General features: G+C 55.0%; 6 protein-coding genes across 6 annotated transcripts; 3 read left to right on the forward strand and 3 right to left on the reverse strand.

Moving 5' to 3' along the window:
- Nucleotides 1–269: 269 nt before the first annotated feature.
- On the forward strand, nucleotides 270–6,668 carry CAOG_07489 (phosphoinositide-3-kinase). The gene is made up of 4 exons (XM_004343313.2): nucleotides 270–1,214; nucleotides 1,353–2,101; nucleotides 2,225–5,420; nucleotides 5,547–6,668. The coding sequence occupies exons 1-4, from the start codon at nucleotides 339–341 to the stop codon at nucleotides 6,498–6,500; spliced, it is 5,775 nt and encodes a 1,924-aa protein (XP_004343363.2). The 5' UTR covers nucleotides 270–338; the 3' UTR covers nucleotides 6,501–6,668.
- Nucleotides 6,557–7,763, reverse strand: CAOG_07490 (deoxycytidylate deaminase). The gene is made up of 4 exons (XM_004343314.2): nucleotides 7,522–7,763; nucleotides 7,323–7,400; nucleotides 6,849–7,197; nucleotides 6,557–6,747 (listed from the first exon to the last, which is right to left on the reverse strand). Exons 1-4 carry the CDS (start codon nucleotides 7,751–7,753, stop codon nucleotides 6,693–6,695), a joined length of 714 nt encoding a protein of 237 aa, XP_004343364.2. The 5' UTR covers nucleotides 7,754–7,763; the 3' UTR covers nucleotides 6,557–6,692.
- A 50-nt stretch (nucleotides 7,764–7,813) lies between these two features.
- Nucleotides 7,814–10,861, reverse strand: CAOG_07491 (hypothetical protein). The gene has a single exon (XM_004343315.2). The coding sequence runs from the start codon at nucleotides 10,840–10,842 to the stop codon at nucleotides 7,861–7,863; it is 2,982 nt and encodes a 993-aa protein (XP_004343365.1). The 5' UTR covers nucleotides 10,843–10,861; the 3' UTR covers nucleotides 7,814–7,860.
- Nucleotides 10,862–11,003: 142 nt separating this feature from the next.
- CAOG_07492 (differentially expressed in FDCP 8) lies at nucleotides 11,004–15,202 on the forward strand. The gene is made up of 10 exons (XM_004343316.2): nucleotides 11,004–11,069; nucleotides 11,286–11,371; nucleotides 11,624–11,946; nucleotides 12,069–12,277; nucleotides 12,374–13,822; nucleotides 13,939–14,100; nucleotides 14,207–14,448; nucleotides 14,527–14,607; nucleotides 14,675–14,815; nucleotides 14,930–15,202. The coding sequence occupies exons 1-10, from the start codon at nucleotides 11,051–11,053 to the stop codon at nucleotides 15,125–15,127; spliced, it is 2,910 nt and encodes a 969-aa protein (XP_004343366.1). The 5' UTR covers nucleotides 11,004–11,050; the 3' UTR covers nucleotides 15,128–15,202.
- Nucleotides 15,134–17,475, reverse strand: CAOG_07493 (hypothetical protein). Its single transcript, XM_004343317.2, has 7 exons — nucleotides 17,225–17,475; nucleotides 16,301–17,025; nucleotides 16,098–16,204; nucleotides 15,815–16,010; nucleotides 15,624–15,741; nucleotides 15,445–15,547; nucleotides 15,134–15,338 (listed from the first exon to the last, which is right to left on the reverse strand). The coding sequence occupies exons 1-7, from the start codon at nucleotides 17,394–17,396 to the stop codon at nucleotides 15,212–15,214; spliced, it is 1,548 nt and encodes a 515-aa protein (XP_004343367.1). The 5' UTR covers nucleotides 17,397–17,475; the 3' UTR covers nucleotides 15,134–15,211.
- A 449-nt stretch (nucleotides 17,476–17,924) lies between these two features.
- CAOG_07494 (F-box/WD repeat-containing protein pof1) lies at nucleotides 17,925–20,408 on the forward strand. Its single transcript, XM_004343318.2, has 3 exons — nucleotides 17,925–19,024; nucleotides 19,240–19,882; nucleotides 20,029–20,408. The coding sequence occupies exons 1-3, from the start codon at nucleotides 18,074–18,076 to the stop codon at nucleotides 20,238–20,240; spliced, it is 1,806 nt and encodes a 601-aa protein (XP_004343368.1). The 5' UTR covers nucleotides 17,925–18,073; the 3' UTR covers nucleotides 20,241–20,408.
- The last annotated feature ends 126 nt before the right edge of the window (nucleotides 20,409–20,534 follow it).

Consider the following 20,534-nt stretch of genomic DNA (forward strand, 5'->3'; position numbering starts at 1 on the left):
CACTTTCATCCAAATCTCACTTCCAATACAAAATCTAGTCCTTCTATCGAATGCCGCTCATCTCTGGCGGACGGCCGGGGGGACCTCCTCCTCCCTCAGCCCAGCAGCACCAGCAGAACGGGCCGTCGACCTCCACTCGCCCGCTGCAGGCATCCTCGTCAGCATCACTGCTCACCACTAATGCTGCTCCTAATGCTCCCCCTGCTGCTGCTGCTGCTGCTGCTGCTTCCACCTCAGTCGCTGGACCCAGTCGGACTCGCTCGCCGTCCGTTCACGCACTGCTCCAACAGCAGCAGCAGCAGCAGCAGTCCTCCGCCTCAGACGCCGCCACTGGACCCATGTCATCATCATCTTCATCATCTGCTGCTGGTGGTGCTGCTGCTGGTGCTGCTGGACTGCCTCAAGCGTCCTCGCAGGCGCAGGCTCAATCCAAAGCTGCCGCAATCGCTCGCTTGAGCACTGCGCTCCAGCCCAAAGTGCAGGCAGCCGCGTCACTCGGAGTCGGAGCAGCAGGAGGAGCATTGCATGCATCACCACTCCAGCCTGCTCAGAAGGCAGCCGCAACGAGTCACCCTGCTGCGAGTAGTGTGAGCGGGTCGTCGTCATCATCGTCGCTCGCGGGTGCCCTCAAGCCGCAGCCACAGAGTCAAGCTCAAGCCCAAGCTCAAGCTCAAGCACCATTGCTGGCACCACAGACTGCTGCAGGAAGCGCAGGACTGAGCAAATCGCCCATCCCGTCCAATTCCAACTCTGCTCCGATTGCGCCGAGTGCGACCAGTAGTGCTATTGCTGCTGCTGCAGTGACTGCTGCTGCGTCCATGCGATCAGCGCAAACAGAGACTGCAGCGGCAACTCTGTCGACAACGACCGCGGCCAAGTCTCCCGTCGCTGCCCCAACCCCGCAATCCGCCTCGGCGCGCACGAACGCAGCTCTCACCGGCTCTTCTGGTTCTGGTTCGCTCGATCCCACAACGGCAAGTCCCGGGCTCGCATCAGGAAAGCAGTCGGCGGGCGTTTCGCCGCAGTCAAAGTCGCCAGTTCAGGCCAGCGCCTCGTTTGTCGACGAAATCAAAACGAGGGCTTCTCAGGCAAAGTCACCACAAGTCACTGCTTCTGCTGTGCCGGTCGATGTTGCTTCGCCAACAGCCACCCCTTTGTCGCCCGCGACCTCCCTCGCAGAAGAACTCAAGCAGCGCTCTCCGCGACCTGCCGGAGTAAGTTTTCCGCTTTTTTTTCTTTTCTATTTTCTGTATGATGTTGTTGAAAAACCCGGCCTGTTGTCTCACGGGTGTCGGTTGGCGCTGCTTGTTCTTGTTTTTGTGCTCTTGTGCTCCCCTTTTGAAAACAACTAGGGTGCTCCTGAAAGGCCGCCCGCGCCCACCCGTCCCGCAACCCTCATCCAGTCATCCTCGTCGCCGTCGCTGCAATCCACCAATGCCGCAAAGGCCGCGCTCAAGGCAACGAGTGCTGCCGAAACGGGAACGCCTTCAAAGAGCTTCAATGTCGAACAGCCAACAAAGAGTGTCCAACAACAACCGATTTATGCAACCGTCGTCCCTGCTGCTCGGGTCTCGCCCGCCGCTGCAATGGCTGCTCAGACCTCGAACAATGCCAGCGTTGAATATGCGGCCATCAAACCAAGCACTGGTCCTTCGGCAGCACGCAGCCCTGTCGGAGCTGCAGGCTCTCGCATCTCAATCTCAGCCCCTTCGTTAATCAAGCACACAGGCCCAGTTCCTCTCGAAGCGTCCAAGCAACGGTATATCGCAGCCGGGCCGCACAATGCCCCACCACCGAGCGTCACTGTAGCCAGCCCAGAGCCATCAGGCAGTCCTTCTCACACGACAATGCCCCGCACAACCACGGCTGCAGCTGCAGCTGCCGCTGCCGCTGCTGGTGGTACCGCTGCATCATCGGTAGACAAGTTTTCGGCGTTGAAAGAGAGTCGATCCTCGATGGTTGCGCTTGCTAGTACGCTGCCAGCAAATTCGTCCCTCTTCCTCAACCGATGGCGATTGGAGGTGAGCCTGTTGCAAGAACGGCCCATCAAAGCGTCCAACCAAAACTTTGAAGTGGAGGCCTTCCGCAAAATGGTGTGCACGTAAGTTTTCAATCCACACAAGATCTCGATGCTGCGATTTTTTTTTCGTTTTTTTTTTTCGTTTTTTTCGTTTTTCGTTTTTCTCGTTTGTATTTGATATCTAAAACTCTCCACTCTTGGTAGGCTGCGATCTGAATTCCCTCACACGGCATTCAACACGAACAAGGGGTTTATTTGCAGCCCAATCATGGAACTCGAAGCTGGAGGACGTCAAACATTTATTCACGACGTCTTTGACGTGAACATTACAGGCCCGTCAGGTGCTACCGTGCATGTGGCCTGCAGTGTTGAGACATCCACTGCTGACTTGATTCAAACCGCCTGCCGCATGCTCGGCGTTGCTCTAACGTCTCCAAGACTCAAAGTCATCGGCTTGAGCGAGTACCTCGAAACAGAACAGCACGAGCGCACCGGAGCTCGACGCGCCTTTCCCGTGTTTGTCGCCGAGCACGAGTACGTCCACATTTGCCGCAAGTTCAACCGTGAAATCAGCCTCGTTCTGGTGGACGGGCCCGATGTCGATCGCAGCCTGATGCGGATTGAGCCCGATGACTTGATCGAGTCCCATGCCGAAAAGCGGCTCTCTGGTCAGCCCGGTCAGCGGAATAGCAACGGCGCCCTGCTTTCCAACATGGCGGATGGCGATCAAAAAAGCTCCGACACTGAAGGGCTGGACGCCTTGGCCGAGTTTACCACTCGGTGGGCGTCCTCGCCCGTGTTCCAGGACGCAGCCATCACGCTGAGCCGCTATCGGGAAACGCAAGCCAAAATCGAGGCCCTGTGCGCCTCGGAGCAATCGCAGCTGAGCGCCATCACGCGCGAGACAACCCAGCTCATTCAGATGGCAAAGGCAACGTGCGCCCTGCTCGGCACCACCGAGACGATCGACATTCAGCAATGCGCAGCCGAGATTCTGCAGCGCAAAAAGATGCTTTGGTCCAAGAATGGCGAGTTGACAGACGAAATGCTGGCTGGCATGATGCGGCAGCAGATGAACGAGCTGTACCGGCAACTGCTTGCTGTCATTGCCATGTACGCTCTGTCCATGGACGGTGAGATTGCCTCGGAAGCCGACCAGGATCACGCCATCAAACTGGGCTCGTGGATTGACGCCGACACGATCGATGCGGCGCTCCAGGCCCTTGCGGCCGCGTCGGCTCCAGCCGGCCTGAACAATGGCTCTTCGTTTACCTGGATGAGTGACATTCCGACGACCCAGTTCCGTGTCTGCGTCCAGTCACTTCACCACGTTCCTGCGGCGTGGATGCGGTTTGATCTGTTTTACGTGGACGCTGGACTATACTATGGCGGCAATCTGCTCGCCCCTTCCATTCGAACCAAGCCCACCTTGCTGGAGAAGGGCATGTTTGATCGCTGCACCTGGGACGGTTGGCTCCAGTACAATTTCCCCATGCGAGCCTTGCCGATGGAAGCGCGGCTTTGCTTTACCGTTTTCGGGTTGAAGATCGACAGCAAGGATAATAACAGCGCGCAGACGGCGTCTCTCTCGATCGCCGGCGTCCCTTTGGGGTGGGTGAGCTTGCCAATGTTCAACTTTCGCTTCCTGCTCTCGACAGGCCGGTACTTGCTTGGAATGTGGCCGGATGGTCCTGCCGATCCCATCGGCACCACGCAAGCCAACAGCGCCCACGACGAGTGTGCGCTGCTGCAGGTGGATCTCGACACCCACCCAGTGCCCGTGTTGCACCCGAGCGCCCTCACCATCATCAAAGGTCGCCACCGATTCCGGCAACAGCAATCCAGCTCGACCTCTGGCCCCGTGCAGCGCTCTGCTGCTGCAAGCAACAGGTCCCGTCCAACTGGCGCTGGCGCAGCGCGGCCTTCCCCAGAGTCCACATCGCAGCGAAACCAGTTTGTGCCGCTCGACGACGCGGACAAGAAGCGGTTTTGGGCTGAGCGCAACGAACTCATCAGCCATCCGCAGGCGCTGCCTCGTGTTTTGCTCTCCTTCCGAGCGCTAGACCCGCTGAGCGTGACTGACGTGCATCGACTGCTTCAGGAGTGGACACCCCTGTCACCGGTCGCTGCTCTGGAGCTGCTTCACGCCAAGTACCCCGACACGCGTGTCCGAGAAACGGCCATTGAATGGATGTCGGCGTTGAGCGACGACGACTTGTGCGATTGTCTCCCGCAGCTCGTTCAAGGACTCAAGTACGAAACCTTCCACGACTCGGCCCTGCTCCGCTTCCTCATTCACCGTGCTCTTGGCAGCTGTCGCATCGGACTGCAGCTGTTCTGGTGCCTGAAGGCTGACATGAACATTAATCCGCAATTCGCTCGCCGGTGCGAACTGGTGCTCGAAGCCCTGCTTGCCGCGTGTGGCTCGGCCATGCGCAGCGAACTGGCGCGTCAGCTGCAGCTCTGTGCTTTGCTGTCTCGCTCGGCAGTGTCAGTTCGCGAGGCCAAAGACGCACAGCGACCGCAAGTCCTGCAAGAAGAGATGCATCGCACAGCGGCGGACATGACGTGGATTGAAGCGTCTACTGGAGCATTGAACGGCGCTGCTGGAGCCTCTGGCGAAGTGAGCGTTGCCTCCGCCGCTGCATCTTCCGCGTCGGTTCGTCTGCCGCTCAATCCGAGCCAGGAAGTGGCGGGCATCAACGTCGAGCAGTGTTCGTACTTTAATTCCAAGACGCTTCCGCTGCGTGTCGTCTTCCGGAATGCCGACCCGCTTGGCAGCCCCATCAATGTCATTTACAAGGTCGGTGATGATTTGCGCCAAGACATGATCACGCTGCAAATGATTCGCATCATGGACAAGCTGTGGCTGCGCGAAGGCCTCGACCTGAAGATGATTACCTACCGTTGCCTGGCCACTGGCAGTGACTCGGGCATGGTCGAGATGGTCATGAACTCGGACACGTTGCGCCGGATTGAAACGGAGGAAGTCGGCCTCGCCGGCTCGTTCAAGGATCGCCCGCTCGCCGACTGGCTGCGAAAGCACAACCAGTCAGACGAGGCCTACGACAAGGCGGTGAGCAACTTTACTGCCTCGTGCGCAGGCTACTGCGTTGCCACCTACGTGCTCGGCATTTGCGATCGTCACAACGACAACATTATGGTGACGAAATCGGGTCATCTCTTCCACATTGACTTTGGCAAGTTCCTCGGCAACGCGCAACGGTTTGGCAGCTTCAAGCGCGACCGCGCTCCGTTCATCCTGACGCCTGGCTTTGCGTACGTCATCAACGGCGGCGAAAAGTTCAACCAGCGTTTCAAAGACTTTGAGGCGTTGTGCTGCACTGCCTACAATGTTCTTCGTCGTCACGCCTCGCTGTTTGTGAATCTTCTCGGCATGGTAAGCGCAACAAGTGTGCAGGGCGCAAAACTACAGAGGGGATGAGGGTTGTTCCAGAGTTGGTTTTTGGCTCACTTTTATGTTGTTTTGTTTTTGTCATTCGTTCTTTCGCTCGCATTCATACAGATGATGTCGTCCGGCATCCCTGAGCTGCGTGAAGAGAAGGATTTGGCCTATGTTGTGGATGCCCTCTTCCTGTCGGCATCGGAAAAGGAGGCGGACGAGCAATTCCGCAAGCTCATTGACGAATCCCTGTCGTCCAAATTCACCCAAATCAACTTTTTCATTCACAACGTCGCCCAGGTCAAGTTCACTGGCTCGTCACCGGGCAAAGCTGTCAGCTTGGACACTCTGTCGTTCATGCCCAACAAGTACTCTGCCGCCACCGAACCGCGCGTGTTTAGCGTCAAGGTGGCTTCCGTCGAGAAGGTCTGGAACCCAGACAAGTACTACGTCTATGTGATGAAGGTGTCGCTCATGAACGGCAACGAGTACACTCTGACGCGCCGGTTCCACCAGTTTGACGAGTTTTACCAAAAGCTCACCGCCACCTTCCCGATGGACGTTTCGCGCATGCCGTTCTTCCCAGCCAAGCTGGTGGTTGGCCGATCCCAGGTGCGCAGTGTCTCCCTCAAGCGCATGAAGGAGCTCGATGATTTCCTGGCTGGCTTGTTGAACATGCGCGAAGAGGTGGCCCATTCCGACTTGCTGTACACATTCCTCCACCCGAGCGTGCAAGCAGATGCGGGTGCGTCACGCAAGGCGCCCAATGCCTCCCCTGCCGCTGCGCTCGCTGCGTCAAACAATGGCAGCAGCAACGGCCCGCCCCGTCACGCGCGGACACTGTCGACCTCCGGCTCGGCTGGCTCATCGGCGCAAGCCGTCAACCCCGCCGCGCTCATCAATCGGACAACTCAGGCATACAATGCGCGCCCGCCTCCGCCGACCGTGCCTTACCTTCCTGCGACTACCGCCACTTCCCCTTCCACTGTCACTCCTCAGCCGTCCGGTGCAATGTCTCCTGCGCAGGAAGACAGTTCCGGCGGTGAGACTGACGAAGAAGAGATTGAGGCTAGTTAATCGTTGTCCATTTTGATTGTTTGTTTGTGTTTTGTTTGTTTTGTTTTTTTGCTGTCGTTCTTTTGTGTTTTGTTTGTCATTGTGCTTTTTGGGTTTTGTTTCAGCCATGTGCTTGTTTTGTCTTGGGAATCTTTGTACCATATTACATCCATTGTCGTTTTTTGCCAACGCCATTTTTCCCCATCAAAAACCTCATTCAATAGAGCCGAAATCAATGGTGATTTGTTTCATCTTGGGGATGTGTTGTCTGTGTTCCAAGCATTTCCAGAAGAATGTCAGAACGGGAACAAGCTGTTGCAGCGTCTCAAACTGTTCCCCAAATACGCAGTGCAGGAGTATTTTTCTCACCTGTACTTGATTCCTGCCATGTCGAACAAGCGCCGGGACACCACAAATTCGGGGCGATCGTGGTACTTGTCTGACTTGTAGATGACCTCCTTGATGCCCGACTGGATGATAATCTTGGCGCACTCGTTGCACGGGAAGAGCGCCACGTAAATCGTGCAGCCCTTGACGTCGCTCGCATTCTTGTTCAGCACGGCGTTGAGCTCTGCGTGGCACACGTACATGTATTTGGTGTCCAGCGGGCTCTCTGCCGTGCGTGCCCATGGGAGCAGGTCGTCGTTGCAGCCATTCGGCATCCCGTTGTAGCCAATGCCGACAATCTTGTTCTCTTGGTTGACGATGCACGCTCCGACTGTGCCCGAAAACATGCATCAATATAGAGTATCAAACAGACGATCGTCATTGAGCAAAATAGGCATTGGCAAGACTCGAAGGAAGGAGGGTCACAGAGTCACAATTGAATGAATGGTCACAAACCTTGGGACGAGGGGTCCTTTGAGCGCTGGGCGGACAGGAACGCGACGGCCATAAAATAGTCTGCCCACGGCAAGTAATCTGCATTGGAAAAGCAGGACAAGGCCCAGATCAGAGCAGAGGGGAACAGCAGAGTGAGACGAACGACATCAAAATCTGGCGGGAGAATTTTTGGCGGGAATGGCAGCACTCGTTTGTTCACCTTGGCGCTTCTTGACGGCAGCAGGAGCGTTGTCGGAGACCGTGGCAGGCTCAAAGGTGCTTGTCTGGTGGTTCAGTGGCGGAGGAGTGTTGCTCATGGCTGGATGTGGCGACGGCGCGTGGTGGCAGTGAGGCGCAGAGCAGGAAACGAGGCGGCGAACAGGGATTGATGACGACGATGCTGCGAGACGTGAGGCTGCTGAATGGAAGATGCGTCCGACAAGAAAGGGCATAAGCAAAGGGAAAGACGACTGGGGGGAAAAAAACAGTGTGTATGAAAGTGAGAGAGACTATATTGGATGGATTCTGAATTTAATGGCGGAAAACACATTCTTAGATATCATCGGTACAGTGGAACGGTCGGTCGCTCGGTCAGCCGGGCCACATTCAAAAAGCCAAAGCCAACAAGCGTGCGGTGACGCGTGACAGAGCAGAAAAAGCTGAGGCAGCAGGACACCTTGACTTGCGGCACGTCAAAGGCAGGCAGCACTGGAATCACGGGCTTTGGCTTGGACGGCTCCGACCGAATCCGGCAATGCTCGCGAGCGTCAAAGTGCACGCACGAGCGTGCTCGAATGCACACGTTGTACAATTGAGAAAGGTGGGGGCGTGCGCTCTCGAGACCCGCTGCCACAGCCTGCAGCTCCTGTTGAATCCACTGCCGAACTGCGGTGATGCTCTTGCGGTTGGTTGCGCCTCTGGAACTGACCGGAGTCGAGGTACCGCTGTGATTGCCGGACGAACCAGTAGCAATAGAGGCGGTCGTTGATGATGATGCGAGTAAAGTTTCGAGCAAGTCCAGTTTTCGTGCGTCTTGTTGTTTGGCAGCAAACAGCGCAGCTTCCCGCTCGTCCTGAAGTGCTGCTAGAATGTGCTTTGCAGAATCCTTGCCTTTGCTGGCTCGCCGACTACTGCTGGACGAGATGGAGGTCGGATGCGCGGCTGAAGGTGCTGCTGGATCAGTCGACGCATCGGCCGCGCTCAGGCTCAGCAATGCCGGGGAGGATGCGACCTTGCTCAGCATGTCGAGCGATTCTTGGTTGTGGCTGCTGTGATGATGGAAGTGAGGAGTGTTGGACGGATGGTGATGCGAATCCCCTTCCGCCGCAGCGATGGCGTCCTCGTGCGCGCCGGCAACCATTGGATTGCTCAGGCCAGCTTCAGTGCATGCGCTCTGCCAGAGGCGAACAACTTCGGAGAGCAGGGTGCGCGGTCGCCAGTCGGGCAGTACTTCAACACTGACCAAATCCGCCGCTTCTTCAGGCAGCGGGCTGAGAACGGACTCGAATAGACGTTTCACTTCTTCGGCACTGGGAGTGCGCGTTCCGAACGCAGCAGAAACAATCAACGTGTGCAGAGGGAGCTCGCTTTCGTCGGGAGGACCGCACCAACCAGACTCGCCGAGCTTCCGCACATCAAAGTCGATCGCGTCAGCCCACTGATCGGCAATCCAGCGGTCTTCAAAGAGGCTGCGCCATGGCACACGTCCGTGCGTTTTGGACGCAACAGCAACGTCCTGGCTGGCCAAGAGGCTCGCCTGGGACGATGAGAGGCTGCGCATTTGTCCGAGGTAGTTTCCCGATCGATGCGGGTGAGGGTGCCCCTGGTTGTCACCACGGCTTGCTGGGCTTGCTGGGGAAGAGGCACCAAACGGCTCAGTGAGCGACGAGAGATCGTTATGGGACAGAGGCTGCACGACTGGTTTTGGTGGATGGAACGATGAAGATTCGGACGAAGCGCTGTTGATAGAGTCGATAGAATCCTCGCTGTGGGCGCTTCGGAAACTGCCTTCCGTGCCGTCCCAGTCGTCAAGGTATTCTTCACTTCCATGCAACGGCAGGTCGTGCATGGGGACGGCCCAGTGCTCTCGGAGCAGACCGCACTGCTGAGCGCTCAGAGCACGCACGCGAGTGCGCTCAAGCCGAAAGCTGCTACGCAGGGCGCTTTCTTGGGCTGTGGCAGGCTTGCCAAGCAGGCACAATCGCCAGGGCATTCGGCTAGAGTTGGATGCTGGCTGATGGTGCGACCAGGCTGGGGAAGGCGGTACCGTCGATGCCGAAAGAGTAGACTGCTGCTGTTGTTGCTGTTGCTGCTGTTGCTGCTGTTGCTGCTGTTGCTGCTGTTGTTGCTGTTGCTCTTGAGACAAAAAGTCAAACAAGACGTGGTAAACGGGAGCAAGCTCCGAGCAAAAGGCGGCCATTTCACGGACGACCAGCTCGCTCCATAACGGCATGGATGCACCGCGCACACTGGCTGTCTCTGTCGTCAGCCGAATGCGTGGCAGCATGAGATGCAAACCCCGACCGAGTACACTCGACGTGGGTCTGGTTGTCGAACGGGTGGACAAACTACTACCACCAGGCTGGCTCTCCGGATGGCCGCTCTCCATCAAATCGGTGTCTGGTAATCCACAGGACAGCGGGAAGCGAACGCGGTCGAGCGGTGTGAGTAGCCACCAGCGGGTGAGGTCGTCGAGCGCGCGCCAGCTCACTCGCGGGTCGATGGCAGCCGCCTGGGTTGGCGAGGTTTCTAACGCTTGAGCAGCACTAGCGCTACTGATGCGGAGATGTGGATCGGGTGAAATTGGTCTCGGAGACACTGAGCGACGACCTGTCAAGTCTTGATTTGGCAGCGGCGTTCTGAGATGATTTGGAGACGCCTTTGCTCCCTCGCCGGCACTCGCCATCCCAGCCTCGGCTCTGATTTCAGAAGCAGACGCAGCAGCAGCAGCAGCAGCAGCAGCAGCAGCAGCAGCAGCAGCTTGTTGGGTGGATGCTTGGCGCAACGCTCGCCTGGCTGCAGCAGTGCTCATCTCGACAGCGCGCGCGGCTCTGTTCCACCGCTGGTCGTCCTGCTCCCCGACCACCGCCTGTGTCTGTGCCTGTGCCTGTGTAGCAGCAGCAGCAGCAGCATTACTTGCATCCGCGTGAGTATTATTATGACTATAGGGACTGGTCGGGTGGTGGATTGGCAGCGTTGTTGGGAGCTGCGCCTCGACGAGCGACCCGCCAATGCGGCAGCGACCGAACGTGCGCTGGAAGAGCAGCCGCCAGTGCAGGTTGAGGCAGATGCGCGATGCAATCATCCACTGCTTGCAGACGCGTTCGCAGCTGAGCAGGTCGCGCGGCTCGTCCAAGTGCACAAAGACGGCGCAGAGCACGTCGACCGGCAACTCGACGCTGTAGCTCGAGCTGGAGCCGTATGGACCATCACCAGTACTGCCACTACTGCTACTGCTACTACTACTTGATGATGGGTTGATATTAGTGCCAGTAGAAGGTGCAGTGCTCGTGCCCGCTGAGGAAGGGATTGGCACGTCCATTTTCCAAACAAAAACAAAAATACAGACTGACTGACTGAGCTCAGAGCTCAGATTTGCTGAGACGCAATGAGAAATGAAAATGATCAACAAGCCAACGCACACCATTCGTATTCTTATTCTGCTCACGTCTTGTTTTGCTCAGTTCTCAGTCTTTGTTTTTGTTTTGTTTTGTTTTTCTCAGTTTTTTTTTCTGGTTCTGTGCTTCAACATGTCGCGCTGGTTTAAACGTACGTCAAACTTTGATCCACTTGAACAGCAAGTTAGACCTCGTTTGTTTGTTGCTTTTTTTTTTTGTATTGCTTGACATGGAGCGAGTGAGTGAGAGATTGAGTGCTTTGAGTGCTTGTATGGGAAGAGAGAGAGACGGGGGACCGGCAACTTGGGACTCGCGTTCGTCCGACTCTCAGACTCTCACTGCTTGTTGTTTGACTTGCTTCTCTCAGAGCTCGCAGGGGGCGCTGATGACGAGCACGACGGCACGGCAGAGCGCAGTGAGCTCGTCCAGTCGCTCGCCAAGGTCATGCGTCTGGTAAGCGAGACCTCTTCCACATCCACACTCGACCTCCAATGCATCGCACCGAGCAAAGTTCATCAAGTCATTATTCGAGCAGTTGCATGTATTGGCATTGGATTGCAAGTTGCAGCGAAAATCGGAATTGCAGCAGAGAACCGAAAACAAAAAAAAAAAAAAACAAAAAAAAAAAAACAGCTCAGAAACACTCCAAAAAACATTGTTTCATCCGATCTGCAACATTACTCACAATTGTACGTCCTTCAACAGCTCCAATTGACATTCGCAGTCGAGCAGTCGCGCATCGCAACGGGAGACAAGCATCTGATTCAATTCTGCACACAGCTCGAACGTGTGTTTCTGCATGGCATCAAGGAACAAGGGCTGTTTGACGCAAAACGCGTCGCACAGGCAAATGCGTGGTGGGATTTACTCCAGCACATCTCAAGCAAGCACGCCATTGAGCGACTCAGCAAGCTCTACAATGTGCACACGACGATGGGCAAGTGTCGTGGCTGGATGCGCTTGGCTCTGAATGAATCTACCCTGGAGAGTTACCTCACCGTCCTGCTGCGCGACCAAAAGCTCGTCCGGTGAGATTGGGTTTGGATGCTCTCTGGTTTTCTGTTGTTGTGTTGAGCAGCTGTGGCTTGGTTTGTTTTCCCACGTGAGAGCTCTTTCACTGATTCTCTGATCGCGATCGCACTCACCGCAGAGAGTACTACGATTCCTATGCAGTAATGCGTAGTGACGAAGACTTGGGCATCCTAATCACGTTGGCCGCAGGCCTTTCGTCCGTGTCGTTCTCAGTCAATGTCGACGATCTGAGTCTGGACCAGGAGGTCTTTCCATCTGCTCAAGAGCCACTGGAGGATAATAAAATGCGAGCTCTGGTTATGCCGTGCTATGCTGACGACGAGTCTGGTATGTGCTGTTTTTTTGTTTTTTTCCGAGACCATTGCGAACTTTTGGTGCTGGTGATGCTCACTTCTTGCCCTGCCTTGCCCTCGCGCTCTCTAGTCCACGCCCACAATCACGTCGGTGGAAGGATTGTGTGCGAGGCTTGCAATCAAACGCGAAATACACCCCCGGCCTCGCCGCTCGCTCGCAGCCAACCGGCGGGAAGAGTCGGCGGTGTTTTGTCGCAATCCCTGTCCGCCTTGTCATCGAGCTCGGCTGCCCCGGTCGACTCCTCCTCTACTGGATCCCAGGCAACGCTAACCCGCAAGACATCAAAGTCTGGTGCGAGCGGGTCCCATGCAAAAGCAGTTCTTCGCGCTGGCGCAGACGATGCTCGCACAACCCGCACCGAGTCGGGCACCTCCATCGACAGCTATCACTCTGCTGGGACGGAAGAGTCTGCTCCCAGCTCTCGCGACACCAGTCGTTCCAGCTCCTTCCAAGCCCAGCAGCAAGCAGAAGAGAAAGCCCTCAAACCTCCTCGCAATTTGGCCAGCGAACCTGCCAAGGTGCCAAGCAACCAGTTCCGTTCGGGACCCGTTGTGGCCAACCAGACAATGTTTGAGGCACTAATCGACGAGATTACGCGTGACGCTGAAAACGAGCAGGCTGTTCAATCCTCGTCCAGCGAAAGTGCAGGTGCGGGCAGCGCCACATCGACGGATTCAACGTCGGCTCAATCATCCGACCTGCTCTCTCCCGTTGAAACACGGCGAGAGCACTCGTTGACAATCTCTGTTTTGAAGGAGGCTGAATACGGAGGCATTCTTCAAAAGCTCATCAGCAAGGGGAACGAAGCGCAGTCCACCGTCTCCTCCGTCCCATTTTCGACCTTTCCAGTGACCACCTCGGCGCCGCTTCCGGTGCAACAGGTCCCTGTCAAAGTTCAGGCCCCAACAACATCCTCGAAAGGGGCGCCTCCGACTTACAATCACTCACAGTCCTCAACCTCCACCCGCACTACCGCCTCGCCCTCCGCCAAGCCAAATGCGCCACCGCCAGCAATGCGCGGCGCTCCTATTGTGATGCACGCGCCGTCGTCCTCGAACATTGACGACTCTGCACTCCTGGAAGCTCTGGACGACGATTTCCCCTTCCATAACTTTGTGCAGCAGCGACTCGGCCACAGCCCAAACAACTCATCGGGCATGTTGGCTGCCGCTTCGAGCACCAACGACTCGAGCGCCTCAGATGTGAGCGGTCGCCAACTCGAGCTAAATGCAATCTCAACGGAAGTCTCCCAGCTCGAAGCACGGTTGCGTGCCAACCTCAACTCTCCCTCCCTGCCCGCAGACGAAAAGAAGCATTTGGTGGAAAAGCTGGTGCAGCTGCGTCTTCGTGATTGGGAGCTGCGGGATAGCGAAGCAGCCGCGTCCGCTGCGCTTGCTGAAGAAGAAATGCAAAACCAGGGCCACCATTTCAAGGTTGCGAATTATTCCGTGCCGACCTTCTGCGATCAATGCTCGAGCTTCATCTGGGGCGTGTATCGTCAAGGGTACCGTTGTCAAGGTTTGTTGTTGTGCATTTGGTGCTGTGAGCTTTTCGATGATGCGTGCGAATGCGCGACTGACTGCTGTCCTCCTTTTTTTTTTCGCCACCTTTCTTCCTATAATGCTTGTGGAAAGAATGCGGCTTGAATGTCCACAAAAAGTGCATGGGAGCCATCGCCTCCGAATGTCCCAGCCTGGAAGCTGAGCATGCGTCGTACCAACTGTCCATTTGCCCGGAAAACGGACTGGATCAGCAAGATTACAAGTGCTTTGAATGCCACCGTCCCATTGGCTTTAGTATGAGATTGAGTTTTGAACAGATTGTGACAGGTGACGATGCGTTTGTGACTTTTGTTTTGTTCGTTTGTTTGCGGTGTTTTTGTTTTTGTTTTTTGTTTTTTAGAAGGCCTGTTTGCGGAAGTTCGCACCTGCGACTACAGCGGCAAGTACTATTGCGACGAGTGTCATTGGAATGGGATGCAAGTGATCCCCGCTCGTGTCATCCACAACTGGGACTTTAAGCAGTACAAGGTCAGCAAAACCTCCAAGCAATTGCTCACTCTTCTTGAGCGCAAACCCATTCTTCTTGTCGAGCGCGTCAATCCGAAATTGTTCAACTACGTCGAAGAGCTTCGGGATGCCAAGGTTTGTCGGTTTTCGCGCAGCTCTGTTGTCGCTTTGTTCGCTGTGAAACTCATTGCAATGTTTGTTCCGTGCTTGTAGAAATTGCGCGAGCAACTTTGCAGCATGCGCGGCTTCATTGTCACTTGCCGGAATGCTACCAAATTGATTTCGAAGAAATCGGTAAGTTGGAGATTATCGATTGCGTATTATCAACTTCTGTTGCCAACCAACCAATCCGCTCGTGCAGTTGACAGGCCGGATGCACTTGATCGAGTCCTCTACGCTTTATAGTTTGCAAGACTTGCTTGACTTGAATGCGGGCACGCTGCTGCCACGATTGGAAAAGTTCCGGGCGACCTTCTTTAAACACATCACGTCGGTTTGTGAGGTATGTGCGCAGCTTTTGAAAGTGTTTAGTTTGTTTCTGGCTTCGAATGCGATCAAGTCACCCCACTCAATCCATGTACTATTTTTTTTTTTTTTTTTTTTTGGTTCGTCCCAGCTTTGCCAGGCCAAGGGCTTCATCTGCGAAAGCTGCGAAGACTCGACCGTTCTGTATCCGTTCCAGCAGGACACTGCCGCCTGTCCCCGGTGCTTCACAGTCATGCACCGTGCATGTTACAACCCCGATCATTGCCCGAAGTGCGAGCGGATTGAACGGCGAAAGCAGCAAGAGCAACAGACGCCAAGTAGCAAGTAAACAGCGTGTGATAACAGTTAAAAAAAACAGCTGGTTGTTCTATTGTTCATTAAAACCCAAGCAGTCGCCTCCAAATCATGTGACTCAGTGTGCAGTGGCCGCTGCAGTCTTGCCAAACAACGATGTAAACAGATCGGTGCGGGCTTGCTCCGTCCATGTCGTTCGATCAACTGGCGCCATAAAGTTGACAAGCTTTTCGTGTGGTTGGAAACTGAGTTGGACAAGGACACACAACAAGAGACAGAGTGAGAGACGTCTTGCCAAGGGAGGGGGTAATACACGCGCGACCCAAATCAACAAAACAAAGCATGCAGTACCGAAGCTTGCGGCCTTTGCTGGCTTTAGTGTCGACTTTTCGCTTGTTCTTGGCACGAAGCTTTTGGATTTCGACCCACTGCTTGCCCATTGCACTTGTGTCATCTGCAGATGGAATGGTGTTTGTTAGACGTGTCAGAAACAATGCGAAGTGGCAAAAGTACACTTCTCCAAAACGCACCAGTATCCATGCCGGATGTGCGACGCTCGATGAGTTCACGCAACAGCTGTTGGTAAAGATCCTGGTCATCAAAGATTTCTTCGTCGTACTCGTCGCCCTTGTCCGTATCGTGCTCGTCCTGAGAAGTAAACGAAGGGTTTGTGCCTTGAATCAAGCAAAGCACGCCGAGGCAATGCACGACAATGTCTTACCTCGCCCAAAACACGGTAGCTGCCGCGTTTCAATTGAGACCGACGGATGAGGCGATCTTTGCCCGTCATGACTTGTGAAATTTGGCCCAGCACGCTCTGGTTGAGTGCCTTGAACTTTTTGGCTCCTGCGCCGCCTGCGGCCAATTGGATCTTGGAATTCCATTTTTCGATCGTGTTTTCAAAGAATGGCTTGAATCTGAGAAGCAAGCCAGGCGAAGCATGTGAGCGTGCGCAGATTGCAATACTAAAAGTCGAAATGAAGATGATGTTATTTTCGTCGTACCGCTTGTGAGTTCCGCTCATGGATTGCCAATACTCCTCGGTGGATTGTCGTCGCTTTGATCGGGGGACTGCCACGGACGCAACCTCGGGGTTTTGTTGGAAAAGACTCTGCTCGAAAAAAAACCCAGTCAGTGATTGGGAAATTGTCGTTCTTGCCCCTGACTGTTTCCCCTTCATATCAAGCTCCGGCGAGCCAACCATTACCTGTTGCAAATCAAGCATCTTGTCAAGCAAATCAGCCACTTCGGTTTGAACACTGCTGAGTGCTTGCTGAGTCTGGTCGCCGCCTTCCCGGGCGAAGGCTGGGAGTTTATCGGGATGCGGCATGCGGTTGGCCACCGTCACGACGCTTTGGAGACGAATGCGTGTTTCCAAAAAGCTGTCAAACAGCTTGGTTTGTGTGCGAGCGTGCTGGCCCTTGACAATGTCGGACTGGACGGTGGATGAGAGCGCCTGCATGGACTGCGCCTCCTCGTTTTCCATGGCGCGGATTTCGTCTGCCATCTGCTTTTCCATCTGCATGAGTTCCGAGCTGAGCGAGTTGCTGGGACCGCCAAAGTGCGGCAGGCCATCATCGTCGTCCTCGTCCTCGTCCTCGTCGTCCTCATCGTCGTCGTCGTCGTCTTCGTCCTCATCATCTTGAGCACGAGCCTGAGCACGTCGTGAGGATGGTGCTGAAGCCTTGCTGAATCGCTTCAGAGCAGCGCTGAACGCACCCTCGTCAGCATCCTCGTCTTCGACCTCGTCCTCGTCCTCGTCCTCGAACTCGTCTTCATCATCTTGATCATCATCTTGATCATCTTCATCTTGATCATCTTCATCTTGATCATCGTCGTCGGACATGAGGCTTCGCCGTGAGACTGGCTTTCCCGCGTACTTTGGATCGCTCGCTGCATCCAGTCCGCGCAGCATTGCGCTTCCGACGCCACCTGCAGTAGTTTGTCGGTGCATGCTGTGAGTTTGCGTCACTCCATTGATTCATCTGTCGCTTGCGTTGACTGTTGGTTTGTGTTGATCCTCTCCATGTGTTTCCATGTGGCTTCCCCTTCACTGCGCTCTCTCCATTACGAACCGCTCCTCCATCCCTGGATCCTCAATGCTCCGCCCTCCATTGGTGAAACCTACTACCTGAATGTGCCGCCGACGCGTCGCCATAGTCAAACTCGCCGTCCTGGTCGTGGTCGGCTGCTGCTGCTCCTCCGTCCATTGCTTCGGGGTCCTCGTGGACGGGCGTCGGATCGGTGAGGCGCGCCAACTCGTCTGCCAGGCTGCGCTTCTTGGGCGTTCCAGATGACGGCATGTTGCTGCTGTGTGAGGAGCGAGTGGTTGGTGGTGGTTTGAGAGATTGGATGTAGTAATGGAAGCAGAAACGGAAAAGAAGAAAGAAGGACTGAGAGAGTCAGTCTGAGAAGTGGACGAAGTGTCTGAGAAACGTCAATGATTGTCAAATTGTAAGATGGAACATGCTTATATGTAGCGACGCGTCACAGGGCTTTAGCGATGTGACTGTTTTGTATGGAGCTCTGTTTCTCTCTCTCTCTCTCTCTCTCTCTCTCTCTCTCTCTCTCTCTCTCTCTCTCTCTCTCTCTCTCTCTCTCTCTCTCTCTCTCTCTCTCTCTCTCTCTCTCTCTCTCTCTCTCTCTCTCTCTCTCTCTCTCTCTCTTTCTCTCTTTTGTCGTTCACTCTTTCTTTCTTTCTCAGTCTCTGTGGTTGATTTTCTTTCTTTTAAAGCTGCTTCTGTTGGTGTTTTATTTCTTACTTTTTGTCTGAGTTTTTCATCTTTTCTCAGTCTTTTTTTTTTTCTTTTTTTTTTTTCTCCTTTTCTTAGCTTTCCTTTCCTTTCCTTTCCTTTCCCTTCCCTTCTCTCACAGCACCACAAACGCGACCCCCTTTTTGTTATTAATATTATTCTTCTCTCATTTTTTTCTCACAAGCATCTTCTTTGTCGACTTTGACCCTTTTTGACTGTGTAGCTGAATGGACGTAGCAGTGGACGCGGCCTCGTCATTGTCGGCCAATGGAGCACAGCGTCGATTGCCAACTGCATCCATGGCGGTGACCCCGGCGACCTCCACCCCGTCGGCATCGGCATCGACGTCTGCTACTCATGCTGATACTGCCAGTGATGCTGCGCCTGTGGTGCCTGCGCTGGGCCTCTCGCTGCCGGCCTCGGCGTTCGTCGACGGCTATGCTCAACAACAGCAGCAATCACTCGCGCTGCATCCCCACTACCACCACCACCAGCTCAACCACCACCATCATCATCATCATCAGCAGCAGCAGCAGCAGGATGACCCCTCGCAGCAGCAGCAGTTCCGTGACTGGCTGCTGCCGACCCTCGACCGCGTCCGCCAGCTGTCCCAACCCCAGCTGCGTGAGCTCCTCGCTGCCATCCTCGGCCACCCGTCATCACCACAACCACCATCACGCTCATCATCATCATCATCATCATCATCAGAACAGGCTGCTGATTCTACTACTGCTGCTGCTGCTGCTGATCCTGCTGATGCACTCCCGCCAGTCCCAATCGACCCGGCAACGCTCTCGCACGTCTACCGCCTCGTCGAGCCGCGCTTGCGCATCGACTTTATCTCACATCTGCCAGAGCACCTGGCCAAGCACATCCTGTCGTTCTGCGACGCAACGCGCCTCGCCACCGCCGCGCAGGTCTCGCGCACATGGAGGGACGTAGCCAACGACGACTCGCTCTGGCACCGCATGTGCGCGCAGCACATCAACCGCAAGTGCCACAAGTGCGGATGGGGCCTCCCGCTCATCATGGACATGCCGGACGACGCGGCCGTCGCTCATGCTGCCGCCACCGCCGCTGCCTCAGGCTCGGAAATCCAGCCGTCCAACCCGCGCACCAAGCGTCCGCGCCGCCGCTGGAAGGACATTTACGTCGAGCGTCTCTGCATTGAGCGAAACGTAAGCATTTGACGAGCGAGAGTGAGACAGAGAGACAGAGACAGAGAGAAAACGAGAAATACGCTGCATTTGGCAAACAGGCTATTAGGCTGTTGCACTCTGCCACAGCCTAAAGGCAACTCCCCGAATTCGCAACTTGTCTTCACTCACATAGGATGCTTATGGTGCTTGCTTTTGTTTGCTTGTGGTCTCTGGTCGTTTGGTCTTTTTTTTAGTGGAGAAAAGGCGTCTACACGGTGCGCAAGCTGCTGCACCCGGACGGCGTCTACTGCCTGCAGTTTGACGACAAGAAGATTGTCTCTGGCGGGTACGACGGCACCATCCGCATCTGGGACACGCGAACGGGAGACTGCAAGAGCGTGCTTGAAGGACACACGCGCGCAGTGCGGTGTCTCCAGTTTGACCGCGTCAAGATCATTTCGGGCTCGATGGACGGCACAGTCAAGATTTGGAATATTGAATCCGGCGACTGCGTCCGCACGCTCGAGGGCCACACTGGCGGCGTGCTGTCGCTCCAGTTTGACGATACCAAGCTCGTTACGGGCTCGGCCGATTCCACGATCCGCGTTTGGTCGTTTGCAGATGGCCAATGTCGCGTGCTGCATGGGCATTCCGATTGGGTGAACTGCGTGCGAATCCACCACAACCAGATTCTGTCTGGCTCGGATGACGGCACCATCCGTGTTTGGGACATTCAAAAGCCCGAGTGCGTCAAAAGCATGGAGGGCCATCTTGCCGAGGTCCAATGTTTGCAAATGTCCCACGGCACCGTGGTCAGCGGGAGCCTCGACAACACTGTTCGTGTCTGGAATCTTGAGACGGGGCAATGCACGCAGACCCTATTCGGGCACACTGCTGGTACGTTCGAGATTTTTGTTTCGTTTTGGGTTTTTGTCCACTGTGATTCTCACTGTTTTCGTTCGGCCGATTTTGCTTGCTTGCTTGTTTGCTTGTTTTTTGTTGGACAAACTTTTCCTCCCGTTCCCTCTTTCGTTCTTGTGCAGGCGTTTGGTGCTTGCAGTTTGACAACTTGCGAATTGTGACGGCCAGCCACGACCACTCTGTCAAGATTTGGGACTTGGAATCGGGCACTCTCATGTACACACTCAATAGCCATCTCGCGCCCGTCAACTTTTTGCAGTTCAATGACAGCAAGATTGTCACTGGAGCGGAAGACGGCGTGATTAAAATCTGGGACTTTGGCGTCAACTTGTAGCCTCTTGTGTTGTTGGTTTGTGTTGAAGTGTGTTTTGTGCTCTGTGCTCTGCTTTTCTTCCTTCTTCCTTCTTCCTTCTTCGTTTTGTTGGATTGGTGAGATCCAAGTGATCTTTTTTGCACCGCCCTTCTGCTTCTTCTTCTTCTTCTTCTTCTTCTTCTTCTTCGTTGTTCTGTGTGTTGCTCGATTGTATCAAACTGTTCCTCGTCTTGTGTGCATTTTTTACTCGTTTTCGTCCGTTTCTATTTTCTTTTTGTTTCTTTCATTCATTGTTTTTTTTCGATATTTCTCAGA

This window comes from Capsaspora owczarzaki (assembly GCF_000151315.2).
Source record: "Capsaspora owczarzaki ATCC 30864 unplaced genomic scaffold supercont2.14, whole genome shotgun sequence".
NCBI lineage: Eukaryota > Filasterea > Ministeriida > Capsasporidae > Capsaspora > Capsaspora owczarzaki.

What these genes read in the sequence shown, in the direction of transcription:
- CAOG_07489 (XM_004343313.2), top strand. Translation starts at nt 339, where the DNA reads ATGTCATCATCATCTTCATCATCTGCTGCTGGTGGTGCTGCTGCTGGT. An exon ending in GCTCTCCGCGACCTGCCGGA is followed by an intron (nt 1,215 to 1,352) that starts GTAAGTTTTCCG and finishes GAAAACAACTAG; the next exon opens with GGTGCTCCTGAAAGGCCGCC. An exon ending in TTCCGCAAAATGGTGTGCAC is followed by an intron (nt 2,102 to 2,224) that starts GTAAGTTTTCAA and finishes CACTCTTGGTAG; the next exon opens with GCTGCGATCTGAATTCCCTC.
- CAOG_07492 (XM_004343316.2), top strand. An exon ending in CGCGACCAAAAGCTCGTCCG is followed by an intron (nt 11,947 to 12,068) that starts GTGAGATTGGGT and finishes CACTCACCGCAG; the next exon opens with AGAGTACTACGATTCCTATG. An exon ending in AAGAGCTTCGGGATGCCAAG is followed by an intron (nt 14,449 to 14,526) that starts GTTTGTCGGTTT and finishes CCGTGCTTGTAG; the next exon opens with AAATTGCGCGAGCAACTTTG.
- CAOG_07494 (XM_004343318.2), top strand. Translation starts at nt 18,074, where the DNA reads ATGGACGTAGCAGTGGACGCGGCCTCGTCATTGTCGGCCAATGGAGCA. An exon ending in GTCTCTGCATTGAGCGAAAC is followed by an intron (nt 19,025 to 19,239) that starts GTAAGCATTTGA and finishes TCTTTTTTTTAG; the next exon opens with TGGAGAAAAGGCGTCTACAC. An exon ending in CCTATTCGGGCACACTGCTG is followed by an intron (nt 19,883 to 20,028) that starts GTACGTTCGAGA and finishes GTTCTTGTGCAG; the next exon opens with GCGTTTGGTGCTTGCAGTTT.
- CAOG_07490 (XM_004343314.2), bottom strand. Translation starts at nt 7,753, where the DNA reads ATGCCCTTTCTTGTCGGACGCATCTTCCATTCAGCAGCCTCACGTCTC. An exon ending in TGCCGTCAAGAAGCGCCAAG is followed by an intron (nt 7,401 to 7,521) that starts GTGAACAAACGA and finishes TTTCCAATGCAG; the next exon opens with ATTACTTGCCGTGGGCAGAC. An exon ending in ATGGCAGGAATCAAGTACAG is followed by an intron (nt 6,748 to 6,848) that starts GTGAGAAAAATA and finishes CTTGGAACACAG; the next exon opens with ACAACACATCCCCAAGATGA.
- CAOG_07493 (XM_004343317.2), bottom strand. Translation starts at nt 17,396, where the DNA reads ATGCCGTCATCTGGAACGCCCAAGAAGCGCAGCCTGGCAGACGAGTTG. An exon ending in AGATGCTTGATTTGCAACAG is followed by an intron (nt 16,205 to 16,300) that starts GTAATGGTTGGC and finishes TTTTTCGAGCAG; the next exon opens with AGTCTTTTCCAACAAAACCC. An exon ending in ATGAGCGGAACTCACAAGCG is followed by an intron (nt 16,011 to 16,097) that starts GTACGACGAAAA and finishes CTTGCTTCTCAG; the next exon opens with ATTCAAGCCATTCTTTGAAA.
- CAOG_07491 (XM_004343315.2), bottom strand. Translation starts at nt 10,842, where the DNA reads ATGGACGTGCCAATCCCTTCCTCAGCGGGCACGAGCACTGCACCTTCT.